General features: G+C 47.8%; 1 protein-coding gene across 1 annotated transcript in view; it reads left to right on the top strand.

Annotated features, from left to right (window-relative positions):
* Positions 1-87: 87 nt before the first annotated feature.
* The window catches only part of NCKIPSD (NCK interacting protein with SH3 domain), a 30,107-nt gene continuing 13,068 nt past the window's right edge, over positions 88-17,126 (top strand). The window contains exons 1-6 of the mRNA XM_009996678.1: positions 88-123; positions 1,264-1,376; positions 2,022-2,223; positions 6,324-6,411; positions 8,426-9,042; positions 15,760-15,934. Of these exons, the coding sequence (XP_009994980.1) occupies positions 88-123; positions 1,264-1,376; positions 2,022-2,223; positions 6,324-6,411; positions 8,426-9,042; positions 15,760-15,934 (1,231 nt within the window). The remainder of the gene's footprint in view (positions 124-1,263; positions 1,377-2,021; positions 2,224-6,323; positions 6,412-8,425; positions 9,043-15,759; positions 15,935-17,126) is intronic.

Raw genomic sequence — 17,126 nt, 5'->3', positions numbered from 1 at the left:
ACACAATCTGCAGTTGCTCTTAATTCACATTTGGTTTAGCAATTAATCAGGTTATAAATAATACATAGCATGTTATCAGGAAGCTGCATGCCAGTGCTATGGAGGCAGGCGCTGGCGGCCTCGGTGGGCAGGGCTTGCCTTCTGCTGCTCTGCAGCCCCCTAAGGCCAATTAAGGTGCAGCCTTGATGAGATTCCAGCCTCTTCTTGGCTGGATAAATGGTTGCTCTGATGCAAGGAGGGGGCAAAGCAAGCAGAGATGAAGGGGTTTTAGTGTTCAAGCAGCTGCAGTGAGCACTGGGGTCTGAGCTCTCCTTCCTGGTGTGCACGGGCTGAGCGAACGGATGGTGCAGGCACCACCAGCATCTTGCAAAAGACCTGTGGGTCTGCTAGATCCAGGGTCAAGACTCTCTAACATCTGCTTTGCCTTCAACCTTAGTCCTTTAAAGGTCTTTGCGGAGGGCATGTCAACTGCTGATAAGCAAAGCCTTGAAGAATATCCCAAGCCTGGGAACCTGCTTTTCCTTCCAGTGCCCCTTTTCCACAGCTTTCTTTGCCTCCTGTGTAAACCTGGAAATTATATATGTTTGATATTTTTTGTTTTAAGGCTGGTGTTTATTTCAGGTACAGTAACGAGTGCTGAACTGGCTGGCAGGAAGAGTAAATGTTGCTATTACAGTTCGGGTGGAGATTTGGAGAAGCCCCTTCAAGTTGCAAATCAAGTATAAAAAACATCAAGAAAAAAGCAAGCAAAAACTGCAAACCTAGAGCAAATGGACTCTGAAGGCCACCAGATTTTGAATAGGTCTAGAACATTCACAGCTGTGTATTTGCTCCATAGCAGGGCAGTGAGAGCAGAAGTAATTGAGCTTGGGATAAGCTGGGCTTTGCAGTGGAGCTCAAAAGGTCTCTACAGCAGGTTGAATATTAAAAGGTGCTGCTCGGCCCTGGAGCTCTGCCCTGGGTGTTCTTGTCATGATCACTGAAGTTTGGTGCTGGAAACAGTTGCTTTGTTTTCCAACCATAAACCTTGAAAGGGCAGACTTGGTTTGAAGCACAACTTTGAATATGTTTTCTTTGGAGGATGGAGAGAAGGTGAGATGGTGTTGAGATGGGGTTCTGGCTCTGAGAGCTGTCTGTTGGCAGTTGGGCTCGTGTGGTGCCTGTGCTCTGGGTTTCCTGTTCTGCAGTCTCCTGCCAAAGCTCTGGTGCAAAAGAACCACAGCTGAAGTGCTGCAGTAACGTGTGGCATGTTGTGTTTCTCAGGTGCTGGAGCAAGATGTGGTTCTCCAGTCCATTGATCGTGCCATTGAGGCTGTGCACAATGCAGCCATGAAGAATGGAGGAAAGTACAACCTGGAGCAGAGAGATGTCCTCCAGTAAGTACAATGGCTGTCTGGGAGAGCTGGCAGATGGAGGGTCGTCAGCATGTGATGCTTGTGTCTTTTCTCTTCTTGGGGGTCAGGTTGGATATAATTGATTTTGAGTCCCTGTGCTGTAAAGAAGAGAAAACTCTCAACTGCTCTGTAGGGTTAGAGGAGAAATCCAAAACCTTTCTGGATGCATTTTCTCTATCAGCCAGGAATGGCAGGGGTTGTTGGCATATGGCACAAGGTCCTTAATATGTTTTTAAATAATTGCTTGTGAGGAGAATTTCTGTTTTTTTCTGACACCTCACACTGCACTGAGGCGTGCTGGTTTAATCTCAGTTAACAGTGACTCTAAAGTGCAGGCAATTTCTGAAGCTTGCAGTGCAATATGTGATTCTCCCCCTGAGGAAGTGGCATTTTTCTCCAGTGAAGTGATGAATAAATCATGGGCTCTTGCAAAGCCTCTTCCTTCCTCCCCCAGAAGTGCTTCCTTAGTTGTTAATGAAACTGGAGTTGGTGTTCAGAGCAGTGTAACCCATTCTGGTGTGTACAGCCCAAGTGCAATGAATGATTTCTATGTATCCTTCCAATGTTGGAGCGTGGTCGCTCCCTTCCTTTAGCTGTTCTGTCCCTAGCGTTGTCTTTCTGTTTCAGAAAACTGATCCATCACCGAAAGGAGACCGTGTCCCGCAAAGGCCACTCTCCCACCCCACAGGGGATGGTTATGACACAGTCCTCCAGTGACCACCACCTGGACGTGGCCCGGCAGCCCAACGGGGTGTGCCGGACGGGGTACGAGCGCCATCACAGCCTTCCAAACACAGAGTTTGAGGAGGACGATGAAGGTCCCTATCAGGTAACAATGGCTGGACACTTTCTAGGTTCCTCCTTTGGTGGTAGGACATTGCTTGTCCTGTTTAATAAAATACTTTTACAGCTAAAGTCACAAACCAAGTGTTTGTGCTGCTTACACAGGATTACTGCAATGTAAGTTGATGCTGTCTCTAAGAAGTCTGGAACAATTCCTCTGCTATTTACACTTGTGATGCTTTTTGGCATGCTTGAGGGTCCATGGCTCAATGGTGACATGTGAGATCTGTTCTGTATTGCGTGACTGTCTCTTGGCAACTTTCTAAAAGAGTTGCAAGCTCCCCAAAGAATACTTTGATAAACAGTTTTGATGTGAGCAGCAGAACTCTTGAGTACTCAGCGCTGCTTTGTTTCCCCTTTGTTACATCTGCTCAAGATCTTTGGTCCTTAAGCATTTTGTCTGCTGTGGCTGCCTATTTTTACTCTAAACATCAAAAAAACCAGATCCTGCTTTGTCTGAATGTTGCTTGTCATGTTGAATTAATGGTAAATTGCAGGAAATATGATTTAGAGCTTATTTTTTTTTATCTCTGCACACAGTTCCAAGGTTACTATGCGGCAGCAGTGAAGCTTCAAAGTAGCCCAGGACAGATGGAGCAGTTGTTGGGAATGAATGATGGAACTGATTACACTGTGCAGGTATAGCTGGATGTTAGGGCTAAAAGTGCCAAGCAAGGATGAGCGTGGAGATTTTTTTTTCTCCCACAGCTGAACATGTACACTGTAGTTTTTCTTCATCTCTCTGGAATAAGTGTTCGGAGGCAGTATTTATAAGGTGCTGATACACTGTCATTCCTAGCAGATGAGGCTTGTTTTACACTTGAAGAGCTGTGAGTCTGCAGAGATGAAAGGTAGCTCTGGCTCATGCAGAACATGGCAATCCCCATTTTTCTCCTTGGTATTTGTTTTCATTTCTGGGCAGCCAAACCAGCTCCGTTCTCAAGCTTATGCATTACAGACTAGGAGGGTGGAGCACCTTACAGCCCATTCTGCATGCTGGTTCTTTATGTGGTCTGTTGTTTGGTTGCTTTCCAAAAAGGAGTAAGACAAATTCCTTGGCTGACAAAGAGCAGTTTCTGCCTGGGTGGCACTGTGGATGCAAAGGGATCCAGCTTTGCCCTGTGCTGAAAGGGCTTCTTGAGATTTTAACAGCTCAGTTGAGGGATTTCCTGTGTGCTTTGAAAATACGAAACAGGAAGCAGCATTGCTTTCTTCTACTGGTTGTGCAGCTGCCTAAGAGGAGACAACTGAAATCTAAGCTTTCTCCTTAACTCCAGAGGTGCCAAGGTCTTGTGATGTGCTTTTCTCTGCTCAGGATTTTTGGGTGCATTCAATGTTTGCATCTGAAAACTTCAGTAAAATGTCAGTGGCTTTGCTCAAAGGGCTGAACTGCCTAAAGTACTTGGTGATGACACCTGTGCTGAGCCTCTCTTCAGTTCCTCTGTAGTTAGCATGAGATGGGAAGCTGGGGCAGTTATATACCGGCTTCCAAGTGAGGAGTGGTGGTCTCTGCCTGCCCACCTGGGAAGGGGATGAGACTTGTGATCGAGTCAGCTCTTGTCTCAAGCAGCACAGGGGGCAGAGCCTCTATTAGCAGCTCTTACAAAATAGAAAAAGAGAGGAAGAACACTAAAATCTGTGGATTCGGAGAAGTTCACAGCCCCCTTGTAGAGGCCTGAGGAAAGGGAGGCTCTCATATGTGTAGGTGCCTCTTTCTGGACCCTTGGAAAGGTCCCTCTTCCCCTCCAGACAAGAGAGGTGTGAGTTGCAAGGACTCTTGCATGGTCACCTTCCTCACAGTATCTGGACAGAGGATGTTTTCTACCTTTTCTTTCCCTTCCCTTAGGGGTTTCAGAGTTGTACATGATCCACTCAGCCTTATGCAGTGGCTGGGACATGGGGTGTAGGGAGGGGATGGCCATTGGTTACCCCTCACAACTCCTGACCATGTGGCAGCTCACGGGTCAGGCAGGCACCAGCACAGCTCAGCATGGGGAAATTTATCTGATGCTTCATGTCTAAATGAGGCTGGCAGGGCTCTGAGCTAACATTAGCTGTACATCCATTAATTTAAGCACTAGTCTGTAATAGCTGTGTTAAACTTCATGGTAAATTTGGAAGGGCTAATGAAGCCATGGCAATACTCCAGTGACCCAGCCCTAGCTGTCTCCAAATAATGTCACGCTGCTGCTCTAAGCTCTCAGCCTGCCTGTCTGCTAAATCCCACTGTTTCAGAAATGGTGGCTGTGCTGTGCCAAGCAGCTCCAACTCGTGCTCTTCTCTATGCTGCTCTGCAGAGAGGGCTGTGCTTCCAGCACAGCTGAGCTTCCCCGATTTGGGACCAGCCATGCAATGCAGAGACCCCTCCTGATCTCTTTGGTATCTCAGCTGTGCAGTTGCTTTTTGGACAGGGACTGATCATTTTTGAAGCCATATGCAAGGATCATATTAGCATTTTACCCAGAGGACAATGTGGGATGGATTGACAAGAGCAGGAGAGCTCAGGCTGGGAGTCTGCAGCAGTATCTCATACTAATCCACCAGCTAAAGACACTTGTAAAATAGGTGACTTCTTATGTGACATAGCAAAAGGTTGGATGTATTAGATGTTGGATGGGATAAAGGGACTGAGATATCCCTTTTTAAGTCTTTATAAACAGTGCACACTGCTGTGTCTTTGTGTCTCTGGTGGGCTCCAGACATCAGCTGTGAGCAACATACTGTTGGCTTTTAGTATCGAGTCTTGAAACATCTGAGGTGGCTCCTCAAAGTGTCTTATTTCCATGAGTAACCATTTCAGAGGAAGTTTCTATCCTTCCTGGATCCAGAGGAAGAAAAAATAAATGTATGTTTTGCATTCTCCTTGTTCTGAGGTATCTAAGATGGAGACCTTCCAGGGCCTTGTCTCAGTTTGTCACTGCAGGGCCTGGCATTGCTCTGCGCAGTGTTACAGGGGTATTCAGCACTGATAAGTCACAGGAAAACTTCTCTACCAGGGATACAGAAATCTGGGAAACTGCCGCTGTGTGATGGTCTGGATGTCACTGTGGTAGGTAGATTCCAGCTGGGTTCAAACTGGGCTACCTGAGGCATTCAGACCATCACCTCCTTTCCCTTCCCTTGCTGCCTTAGGTGATTTTGCAGCAGGCAGCAGCTGCAGTTTCCCATAAAAGCAGAGGCATGTTTCAGGCAGCAGGCTCTGAATTGCAGAAGTCCTAAGAGACACTGAATCGAGTCTTCTGGCCTTGAGCAGTTGGGATGTGAGGATTAGAGTATTGATGGAATTTCTCCCACCTAGCTTGGCTGCTGTTCAGCAGCATCCTGCTGATCAGAGGTTAATCCGGAGGTTACACTTCACCAGAGTAATTCTGGGTGAAAGCGATGTCAGTGATCCCCGTGTTTGACAGGAAAAGGTGATTGTATGAATCTGGGTCTGGGGCTTGAACACTGCTGGCTTGGCATTCCTAGCAGAGGAGTGTTACAGGAGAAACCCCAGATGTGGAGAGTTAATGCAACTCCCTGGCAAAAGCTTTTCCCAGTGGATCTTGCCATTGGTAGCGTAGAATTGCACAGAGGGTCTAGCCCTGTTTTCTTCCTGCAAGAGTAGAAATAGCTCTGAGAGTACGGAAAAGGCATTTACATGTCTCCAGCCCTTGGCTTTGTCTTTCTGCAAGGGTATTTGTAGCTGATGTAATGGATCTCTCCAGAAGAGTGTCTAAATATGCACTCTGTTTGCAGCCTCTGTGGAGCTATTGAGAGTAATGTGGAGTCACGGTGCGTGTGTGGGATTGCATTTGGAATAAAGGAGGAGTAAATGCTTGACAGGTCTACACGACATGTGTGCTGCTGAGCACAGCAATTAAACAAGGGCTGCTTTGCCTGTCACAGGGAGGGGTTGAAGCAGGCTTGAGTCCTGCTTTGTTCTTCTAGGAAGCTGCCTGTTAATATCTGTCCTCCTGAGAAAACTTCCCCAAATGATGAGAGACATGCAAGGACAAACCTACACACACACGTGAGAGAGGTTTCATAACAGAGAATGTCTTTATTGTCAGCCTCCTCTGATTGCAGTGAAATCTTCCCTTGCAGATCCCACCACAGCCCCGACGTGCTGCTCCCGTCACCCCTCCGCCTCCAGAGAAGCGCAGGAACCCGCAGATTGCTGCTCCCCTGAAAAGTAAGGACAAACTGCTTTCCAGATCACAGGCACAAAATGGACACTGGGCAATGTACCAGTCATGGTGCCTGGATGCTTCTGGTTTGTGCTTCCAAGAGCATCCTTATATAGCTCCTAAGTTCTGAGAGGATCGATATCCTTTTGTATATATATATCTATAAATATCTGTATCCTAAATGGCTATAGGCTATAATGCTAGTGATCATGGGCTGAGGGTTCTTTCAAGTCCTCTCTGATCTTAGAGGGCCTGGGCAGCCTGGTGCCTTTGGTTAGGTGCCAGGTACAGCATCCTCCAGTGCCAGTGGCCCTGGGTAATGTGGTGCTCTCCAGGAAGCAAACTCTCTGCCTGCTCACATGGCTAATCTGGCCAGCACACAATCTTGGTGATTTAAGATCCTTGTGGGTGTTTTAATCTCACATACACCATGGCCATCTCGCAGCAAGGCAGAGGCAGTTTCCCTTTGCAGTGCTGAGTACAGCAGTTGACCAGGAGGTAGCACCTTTGGGACAGATCCAAGTCTGTGTTTGGCTCCCAGTCTGTTGGGTACTTTCTTTGTACAGTGTTCAGATGGGATTTCCATAAAATTGGTGTCTGGTGTCTGTAAGAAGCAGAGTAATATCAGGGGCATGGCTGTGTGTGTGCTGCCCACAGGCAGGGGATCTGCTGGTTGTGAGCACTTCAAAGCAGAGCAGGACCTATAGGGCTAAGGTCATGCTATTAGTGACACAGCCCATCTCAAGCCCACTCATATCCCTTGTGAGGAACAGGCAGAGCTGTTGACTTGTGTTAATTGAACCTTGGGGCTGGCACCAGTGTACTTAATGGTACGTAATGGTATTGAGTGGTTTTCCACTGTGGTAGTGGGAATTCACAAAGGTCAGTTTCCTTCAACTCACTATCTTGATTTAATGAAGCATGATGGGAGCTGTGATTTGTGAATGCTCCTCTATGAGGAGAACCCTTCCCTGTGGGAGGGAAGGGTCCTGTTTTTCTGCCTAGCTTATGCTTGCCTTGGGGTGGAAGGGTGGATGGAGTAATGGAGAGCTCCCAGAACCAATGGGACGGGAAGGGATGGAGTTGCCTTCAGAGGTGCAGCAAAGGTGTTTCACTTGTCTGTCCCACTGGTCCTTCATTTGGTGTGGGGGAAGCTGCCTTCCTTGAGAGCTTGGTGTCCCATGGGGTGCACTCCTCTTCCAGCACCAACATCAGGTGCTCTTGTGAAGCTCTAGATTCAGGTAGTCTAGTGTTGGCCCAATTAAATGTTTTCATAATCAGGAAAGAACTTGGATACATTTCTGCCCCCTAGAAACAAACAGGTAAGGTTTACCAAAAATATATATTAGACAGTTTAAGGGAGAAAAAAATCTGAACAACTCTGAATATAGTAGATTTTTTTCCCTTGGAAGACAAAACTAGAGGCAGGGGGAGAAACACACTAGAGCAGATAACATGGAGGCTTGTGGAAGCAGGCTGTAGGGCTCATGATCAAGTGTTGGAGGGTTCTGAAGGGGAGAGATTAGAGGTGTTGGCAGCCAAATGTTTCCTTCACCATGGGTGCTAACCAGGGTGTGCAGTTTGTGAGGTTCGTGCATGAGGGAGGTGTGGGCTGGTGTGGGAAGCCTTCAGTGTCTTGCAATTCTCAGGCACCATCATTCAAAAGTGGGGTCTTAGATCCTGAATGTGAGAAAGGCCCTTGGTGAGCCAGGAGGAAAAGACTTCTCTGTCTACTTAGCCCTGTCCCTCCCTCCTTTCCCTTGCATAAAACACTGAGCCCTTTGAAGGGTATTAATCTCAATAGAGTAGTTTTCCTCTTTCTAAAGAGGTGGTTGTGTGGGAATGCTCCAGAGAGAGCTGGTACAATTTTGCTTTGAGATAAGTGAGGCAGGAAGAGGAGTTAAACTGCTCCGGTCTCATGCACAATGAGCCTTTTAATGGCCTGTGCTGTAGCAATTAGGGTTTTTTCTTTTTTCCTTTGATGCTGTTGCTAAGGCATTTTTAATTGTTCCCTTTCAGACACTGTTGAAGTTATTCCTGGGTCAGCTTCTAGTGCCTCCTCTGTAAGCACAACATCCCTGGATACCTTGTACACAGCTTCTTCGGTGTCAGAGACGGCTCTCCCAACTGCCACCTCCAGCCCTGCCAACACCCCACCCCCTGTCCCCAGCCGCAGTGTCCACACCACCATCACCCGGAACTTGGACACCGGCTCCCGCTACGGGACTTCCCCAAAGGATGGGGCCAGCAAGTCTCCCCAGACCAAGAGGGCAGCCCCGGCACCACCAGCTGAAGGGGGGACCCAGAGGTCCCACACTGTGGATGGAGAGAAGACTTCTCAGGTGAAGAAAGCTGCCCCGGCACCCCCTGCAAGCCTGGATGCCTTCAGCTCCCTCTGCCTGGAGGATAAGAAGGCGGCTGTGGTGGAGCCGGGGCCAGCAGAACCCGGTGGCCTGGTGGCATCAGTGCCCAAGACAATAGGTGCTGAACTGATCGAGCTGGTGCGCAGGAACACCCACCTCAGCTACGAGCTGTCCCGCGTGGCCATCGGCGTGGTCATCGGCCACATCCAGACCTCTGTCCCCACAACCAGCAGCATCATGGAGCAGATTCTCATCTCCGTGGTGGAGAGTAAGGTAACACATGGGGATGGGGGCTGCTGCAGGCCACCTTGTAGCATCGGACAGACTGTGTTATGAGAAGTGCAGTGAGATCCAAAAGGAAAGGGAAGAGGTGCTAGATGGAGTAAATGTATAGCCAAGGGAACCATGGATTTAAACCAGGTCTGAGTACTGGTAGCAGGGAAGTGGAAAACAGGTGAGTTTATACCCCAGATGAGTTGCAGATGTATGGTGTAACCTGGAGTTTGGAGCTGGAGGCGAGAGGTGAAACCAGCAGAGAGGGCCCACGGTGCTGAGAAGCACTGGTAGGCTGAGGTGTGGGTGCCTCAGATGGGACTGCAGGTTGGGGAGAGGGTAATGAGATGGATGACAGCGAATTGAACCACATGAGCACATCGGGTGGGAGGTGGCAACCCTCCAGGTCCCAGGGACAGCACTAGTGACAAAATCATGGTAGAAATGGCTACAGTGGGACCTGAGTGGTTGACCACTGATTGTGAAGGCTCACAGAGAACCATTGTGGCAGCATGGAGCTGGAGAAAGAAATGAATAGTGACTTTTTAAAGACGTATTTTCTGTTACGACATTGACAAATAGAAGCTGAGGAAAATGGAGCCTTCACAATAAGGGCTTCTTTATGGAAACCTTTTATAAAAGAATGCATTGTATGGGATTGTTTTCTTCCGTGGTGCTGCACGTCCTCCTTGTAGATCCCACATGCTTATGCCTACTATAAATCTGTCCAGATTCTAGTCTCTTTCGATGATGGAGCACCCAAAACTTCTGCATCTCTGGCCTTGTCTTTTGTCAAAGCAATGAAAACTAGCTTTCCACAGATCCATACCTCCTTATTATTCCAGAGCACATTCCTCAGCCCTGCTTTTTTGTGTGTGTTTGTTTTTTAAGAAGCTACAGAAGAGCAGTTTTCAGCCACTGGAGGAGGAACATTATCTTGACTTACTCTAAATAAACTTGATGCCAAAGCTATTGTATATTCCTCTTTCTTCTGCTGCAGACATGCAATGGAGGAAATAAAAGGCAGCTTCTTGCAGCAGTCCTTGAAATGGCAAAGCACACCTGGGCAGCCCTCTGCTTTAGTTGGAGGGATAATAAATTTCAGCTCCCACTTGCCAAATACAGCCCCGAGGAGTATGTGTCATATCAACATCTAAGATTGGAATTCCATTGCTAATGGCAAGATTATAATGAACTCTTCAGAGCCATTTGAATATGGAAAACTAATGGCATTCAGATTTTAGATAAAACCATAATCTGGTTAACTGTCTGCACTGAACAGAGGGTCCTGTGAGCAATCATCAAGTCTCAGTTTGTGGCCATAACCCAAAGGGTAATTGCTTCCTACTTCAGTAACAATATCATTGTCAGTGTGTGATCTAGATTCAGCAAAAAAATTTAGCTGTTTCAGGCAAATGTTCTGGCTCTGACTCACATGCTAAGAAGTTGAGTTTTCTGTTATTTCGACCTTGGACAAGATTTGAGTATTATCTTTAATACCTGTTCTCGGTATACAGTAAGTTCAATTCCATGGAAATCATTTAGTGCCAGGTTTCTGCCCTTCTCTGGACCCTGTCCAACAGATCTGTCTTTCCTGTGCTGAGGGCTCCACAGCTGACTTAAAAAGCTCTAGAGCAGACGTAAAATTGACCAGTACTGTGTGGAGACACAGACATTCCTGTCCCATTTCATCATAGCTATCTTGAGCTGTACAGCTTTTAGGAGAGCCTGGGTGGGCTTGCACAGTGCTCAGGTATAAATGTTGTGGTTGTGATGTGGGTTCCACCGGACTGTCCCATGCAGAAGGTGTAGCTGTGCCCATGTGTAGGTGCCTGGTCCCAGATGAAGTGGTTCACCTGCTGTAGAAGACTCTTAACAGTTACAGGGGCAGTTGTGTAGCTGGGTGGCTGTACAGCCGTAGCTTCACTAACATAGTTTAATTGTACAAATTATTATTGTTGATTTTGTGGTGTTCATGATACCAAATATTTCCACAATCTCAGGGGGTTTTGTGTAGAATTGTTGCTGAGTTGTCAGTTCTAGGTCAAGGACTTGTTTAACTTGTAACTTCTGAAATCCCTTTATACCCCAATACACAAATATGTGGTCAGCTCTTCTTTTGCATGTTTTTCAAGGTTTTTTCTTCCACTCCCTAAAACAGAGCAAGAGATCAGCTTGTATTTAAAGCTTTGGTCTGCTCACAGTAGGTATTATACCTGCTTCAACCCTCTGTATCACATCCTTTAATTAGTTTTAGCCTTTCTATTCCTATTACTGTCTTAATTTGAAGTCCCTAGTTTACAAAATCAATTCCAGAATCCATTACCTTGCTCCTATCCCCAGTGCCTTCTGAAGGTTGAATTGCAGTGGCACTTCCTCTTATTTACCTTGCTGCTCCTCCAGCTTGGAGTCTGCCCAGGCACCTGTTTCCAAGAGAACAAAGAACTTTTCTGCTGGGACAGCATCATGCTCCTGCTTTTAGAAAGGTAACATATGGCTATGTTGGGGCAAAGGTGCTGAGGTGCTCACACCATAGGACAGATGCTTCAGAGGTACCATACTACTTGGGGAAGCCTGATCTGCAGGAGCAGATGTGCTGAGGAGGCTTCCCCATTGAGGATTTGGCCCAGCCTTGGAAATGGCCCCTTTTCTTGCTCTTGAGCCAGTTCCTGAGGAGTGGCATGGTGACTCTGCAAGATGCACAACGGGAAATGAAACCTCTTCTCAAAGGCATTGCTGCAGTGACTGTCTAAACTGGAGCTGGCTTGTGGGAACTCATTTGAAATTTGGATGTAACTGAAGATAATATATATGCTGCCTGATTTTCAAGCATCTGGAGAATCACTCGGTTTATTATGTATTGGTGGTTTGTGATTGCCTTCAGCTCTGCTGAATTATCTCCCATCCAGGAGGAGGGGGTGGTACCATAGTCCTCTCATCTTGAGAGGCCAATTTGAGGATTTATTAAACTGAGTGTGAGACAAACAAAATTGCTTAATACACAAGCTATGTACACCTTGAGAGGGAGTGCTTAGAAATCACTTAGCTGCTTTTATTGAATTAGTATTGCTGTATTGCACTTGTGATTCAGACCCATCTCTGGTTGCCTTAGTTTAAGCTTAGAAACTGCTCACAGAGGCGTGTAATTCAGTTTGGTCTTAGAGATCAGCCCAGGCTGCTGGATGGGGTTGAACAGTTCTTGAATGTGTCGGAGCTGGAGGAACAAGTTAGGAAGTTGTTGTGGGAGCTGGCTTATTTCTGGAGAGGGTTTCCCCTGCAGTGCTGGGCTGTGACCTGCTCCCAGCTGCCCACTAGCAGCGCCTGGTGGCCGCATGTTGTCCCCAACTCGTGGTTAACATAGCCAAGCTCCCTCTGCTTCCCCAGAATCTACACGGGCTGCCCCTGGCATGCAGTTCCCATTCGTTCTTTGATTTGTCTTTGCTTAAAGGAGAAATGCTTTTCACAAGACATCAGTGCTGCTCTGGGGCTCAGCTGCAGGAGCTTTGTCCCTTTGCTTGCCTGCTACAATGTGAAGGTCAGCAGGGAGAGGGTTTTCAAGGCTGACTCCCCTGGCTGGGCTGTTCGCACCCCTACGCAGGGCTCCTCAGTGACATACTGTAACAAAAGTGCATCTGGAGGGTGGGAGGATTGTGTTAGTGCTAAGGCAAGTCCTTTGCTTGCTGACAGCTAGAGGAGCCTTTATGAAGGTCTGTGCCATCTCACTTCAGCTGTAGAAAGGCCACACACATCCAGAGAGAGCTGAGAACATCTGTGCAGAAAATGTGCAGTGGGTTGCAGGAGGCTGGGACACCTGAAAAGCAGAGGTTGCAGAGACCTGACTGAAAGCCAAGTGCTTCTCTTTCTGTGTGACAGCCCACACGTCTGTGCACAGCAGAGCTGGCCTTCCCAGTGGCAGGGCTGTGTCCCAGGGGTACCCAGCTGGGAGCAGACCTGCTGCTGCCCAATGATTGCCTGTGAAAGGCCTGCCATGGAGAGCTTGGCTGGGCTGAAGTCGGGCATCTCTGCTGCCCCACATTTCATCTGGTTTAGCAGCTGCTGAGAGCCTGGCGGGCTGTGTGTGTCACGGGCAGTGTTAGCTGCCTGGTTTTCATAGCTGGTGTTGTAGTGGGATTGGTTTGCTGCCCAGAGGAGGTGGGAATTCCCAAAGTAGATCCCTGAAATGTGTGTAAAAAGCTGCTATATGGTTTATATGTCCAGAGAACGGTTTATATGTTTATATGTCCAGAGAAGAGCCACAAAAATGATCTGAGGGATGGAGCACCTCTCTTATGAGGACAGGCTGAGGGAGTTGGGGTTGTTCAGTCTGAAAAAGAGAAAGGTTCTGGGGGGACCTCATAGTGGCCTTCCAGTAGCTGAAGGGGGCCTGCAGGAAAGTTAGGGAGGGTCTGTTTACAGGGGCTTGCAGTGAGAGTACGAGGGGTGATGGTTCTAAGCTGAAAGAAGAAGAGATTTAGGTTAGAGATCAGGCATAAATTCTTCAGTATAAGGGTGGTGAGACACTGGAACAGGCTGCTCAGAGATGCTGTGGGAGCTCCATGCCTGCAGGTGTCCAAAGGCAGGTTGGATGGGGCTCTGAGCAGCCTGTTCTAGTGGAAGGTGCCCCTGCCCATGCAGGGGAGTTGGAACTCGATGATCTTTAAGGTCCCTTCCAACTCCAAAGATTCTGTGATTCTGTGATTAACCAAGGTAGATCTGGGCTCATCTGGAGGGAAACTTCTGTTAGGTGTGTATATCTATGGCACTGGTGCTGATGTGGTAGGGAGGAGGGAAGGAGGGAGACAGGGGAGGGGATGAGGAAAAAAATGGGAGGAAGAGCTCAGCAGGATGGCATCTGGGTTTTCATGGCAGACATGACCACCTCTGAACAGTGTGGGTGTGATGAGGTTCTGAAAATGGTTTTGGGCTGCTCTGGAGGAACAAGGTCCCTGCAGAAGTTTGTTCTGCTGGGCTGGGAGGAGGGAACTATTTGAAGCAGCCAGATAATGCAGAGTGGCCTTGTTAGAAATACCAAAAGCTCCTCCTGTTTATGAGCTCTCCAGCAGATTCCTGGAAATGACGAGATGATGAGGTTGCAGGTTGGAGTAGCTGCCAAGATATTTAATAATCAGAGACCTGACCCCAGTGGTGGGAGGGCTGAGAATGGTGCTGAGAGTGCATTGAGACAGTGTGTGGTATAGCTACAGTGATTGGATTGAAGAGCTTGTTAATGGATTGATCTCATCCAAGTCCATTAGAAGCTTGAGGCTCCATGGAGTTGTAAGGGCTGCAGATGAAGGATTGGAGGAAGCAGATTAGTGATAAGAGGCTGAATAGAGTGATCATTAAAATGAGTACTCATTAAAATGCTCATCCAGAAAGATGTCCCAGCAGTGGACTGTGGTAAGACCAGCCCTGCTCTGCTCAGGTGAGGAAGATGTGTAAGGTAAATAAATGGAGAACCCTCTCCTGGGCAGTTGGGACAGACAAGGACAGGCAGGTGACACTGCAGTGTTGTAGGTCCTTCCAAAGAGAGGAGGAGATGCAAGACCAAGTGAGTCTCTTAACATATTTGCTCATGATAAAATACTGTTCAGTGGGATATTCTCTTGGTGTTTGTGCTCAGCTCCTGAAAGCTGCTGTCCTCGCTCAGCTGGTTGCCTGGTGTTCTCCAGCCACCCACAGCTTCCCAAAATTTTAGAGAATTTACAGAGGCTGATGTTAAACCAGTATGCTCCTTCCTTTGTTACCTGCCTGACAAAAATTAGGTAGTGGGTGGTGGCAACAAGGATAATTTTTATTATATAATTGAAGCACTGACTTGAAGTACTAATTAGTTGACACCCCAAATACCCCAAAGCAAATTACTAGCAATTCTGTCTGTAATAAAGCAGGTGAGAAGTTACTATTAAACCTGGAGTGGTTTTCCCAGAAAGGACTGGAGGGTGGAAGGTGTGCAGGAAGGGTGCTGCTCCTGCCCTTGGCAGTCTCCGGTACTGGTGGTGTGGGTGTGCAACTGTGTGTGTGTCACCACTGACACAGAATGTGGGCTGGTCTCTGTACAAAACCCTTTTGCTCTGCTTGTGAAGGTCTGCTGTAAAAGTTTGCTGCCCCTGGCTGCACAGCCAGCCTGTTGGAAGGAGCCGTGCAGGACTAAGTCTTCTTCAGGTTTCCAGAATACACAGCACAGTAGCAGGATGTCCTGGCTGGTAGCAATAAAGGCCTTTTCACACTGAATGATGGTGACTTGTCACTGTGTGCTGCTAGACAACAGGTTGTGGAGTCTTCATCTCTGGAGATACTCAAAACCCACCTGGATGCAGCCCTGTGTAAAGTGCTCTAGGTTATCCTACTTCAGTTGGAGAGTTGGACTAGATGATCTCTAGAGGTCCCTTCCAACCCTAACAGCTCTGTGATACTGTGACAGCTAATGCTCCAGAAGGACAGTGGCAGCTTTGATTTAACAACTTTCTGACTGCACCAGTTCTGACACCTATTTTGATTCATTCTCTGCATTAGCCATGCAAGGAAATGAGGTGGGTAAAGGGCCCAAAAGTATGAGAGCTGAAATAACATGTCTTCAACTTGCTGCCTATGGCTGCCAGCTCTTGACTGAATGAGGTCAACTGCCAGTCCTGAGACCAAGATTAGAGGAAACAAGCACTCAAACAACAGCCAGCTGTCAGGACCCCACTAACCAGCAGTTTTGCTGTCGTGCAGAATCTGAGTGCGGGGCTGCCCTCGGGACAGATTTGCCATGATGAGCAGAGGCTGGAAGTGATCTTTGCAGACCTGGCCAGGCACAAGGACGATGCTCAGCAGCGCAGCTGGGCGCTCTACGAGGATGAGAACGTCATCTGCTGCTACCTGGAGGAGCTGCTTCGCATCCTGGTGAGCAAATTTCTCTTTATAGGCAGAACAGACAGTCCCAGGGAAGTTCCTTTTTCCTGACTTCATTCACCCTCGTGTTGCCATTGGATCTGCTCTTTTGGAGGGCACAGGATTCTTCTGCATCCCTTACAGTCAATGTGAAATCCTGCCCTCCTGTGTGGGGTCTGCAGTGCTCCTGATTTGTCTTCCACTCCACCTTACAGAGCTGTTCTGAAAAGTTACAGAACTTTTCTTCATGGCAACTGTGGTATTTACCTATCACAGGAGCTTCTAAACCCTCACCTCCAAAACTAAAACTGTCATCCTGCAGCAAACCCAGAAGTTTTTTGAGAGTGTTGTTGCACTCCTAGGCCTGTATAAAATGTTTTCCATTTAAAACATTCACTGTGGCTGGGAAGTACCTGTGGGGTGAGGCCCATTAAGTGCAAAGAAGGCTCTTTGGTTGTCTTGACAGCGAACTTCAAAGCTCTTTTTGTGAGCAAGTATAAAATGTCTTACCACATCTATGTATACAGGAGAGGCACATCCCCATAGTGAGCAGCAGTGAGAAGTACTGTACCAGTGCTGTCACTAGCACATGCTGTCCCATATGTGTACAGGGAGTGTGATGGTGTTGGGAGCACTGTGGCACTGTCACTCAGCACAGTGACATGGTCTGGGTTAGGAGTGCTGATTTGCTCTGGCACCCGTTTCATATTCCTCTCCAGCTCTGACATAAGCAGAACAGGTATTTTTTTGCAAAATAAATGCCAGTGTCTGTGTCACTCAAAATATGCCCTGCCACCTTGCTGTGGGCCTGCAGGGCAAGGCAGAGGGGGCTTTTGTGTAACCATTTTCCATAATCTAGGGGTGAGAGGAGATGTACAATACTTCTCAGGTTGCGAACAGCACTGGAGCTGCCATGTGCAACTACATGATGCACTCATCAAGCTGCTGCTCTAGTCATGGGCTTTTTAGATGTTATCAGCCCAAGACATGCCATCTGTTGGAGGAGTTTCTCAATAATTCACTCTGATGCAGCATCTGCAGGGTAGCAGTTCTTGAGCTGTGCATTCAGTGTGTGCTCTGCATATAGTTTCTGTGTGAAGTGGTTGGGCTGGGGCTATTGAGATCTGAAAGCCTTTGTCCTCCCTCAAGGTCCCTGCAGCAGGTACCTTGCTGCTTTGATGTGCCACAGGGCTGACCTGTTCATTCCT

The sequence above is a fragment of the Chaetura pelagica genome, unplaced genomic scaffold (genome assembly GCF_000747805.2).
Source record: "Chaetura pelagica isolate M959 unplaced genomic scaffold, ChaPel_1.0 scaffold914, whole genome shotgun sequence".
Classification (NCBI taxonomy): domain Eukaryota; kingdom Metazoa; phylum Chordata; class Aves; order Apodiformes; family Apodidae; genus Chaetura; species Chaetura pelagica.
Note: the sequence above shows the minus strand (reverse complement) of the source record. Positions and strands in the feature narration are given on the sequence as shown.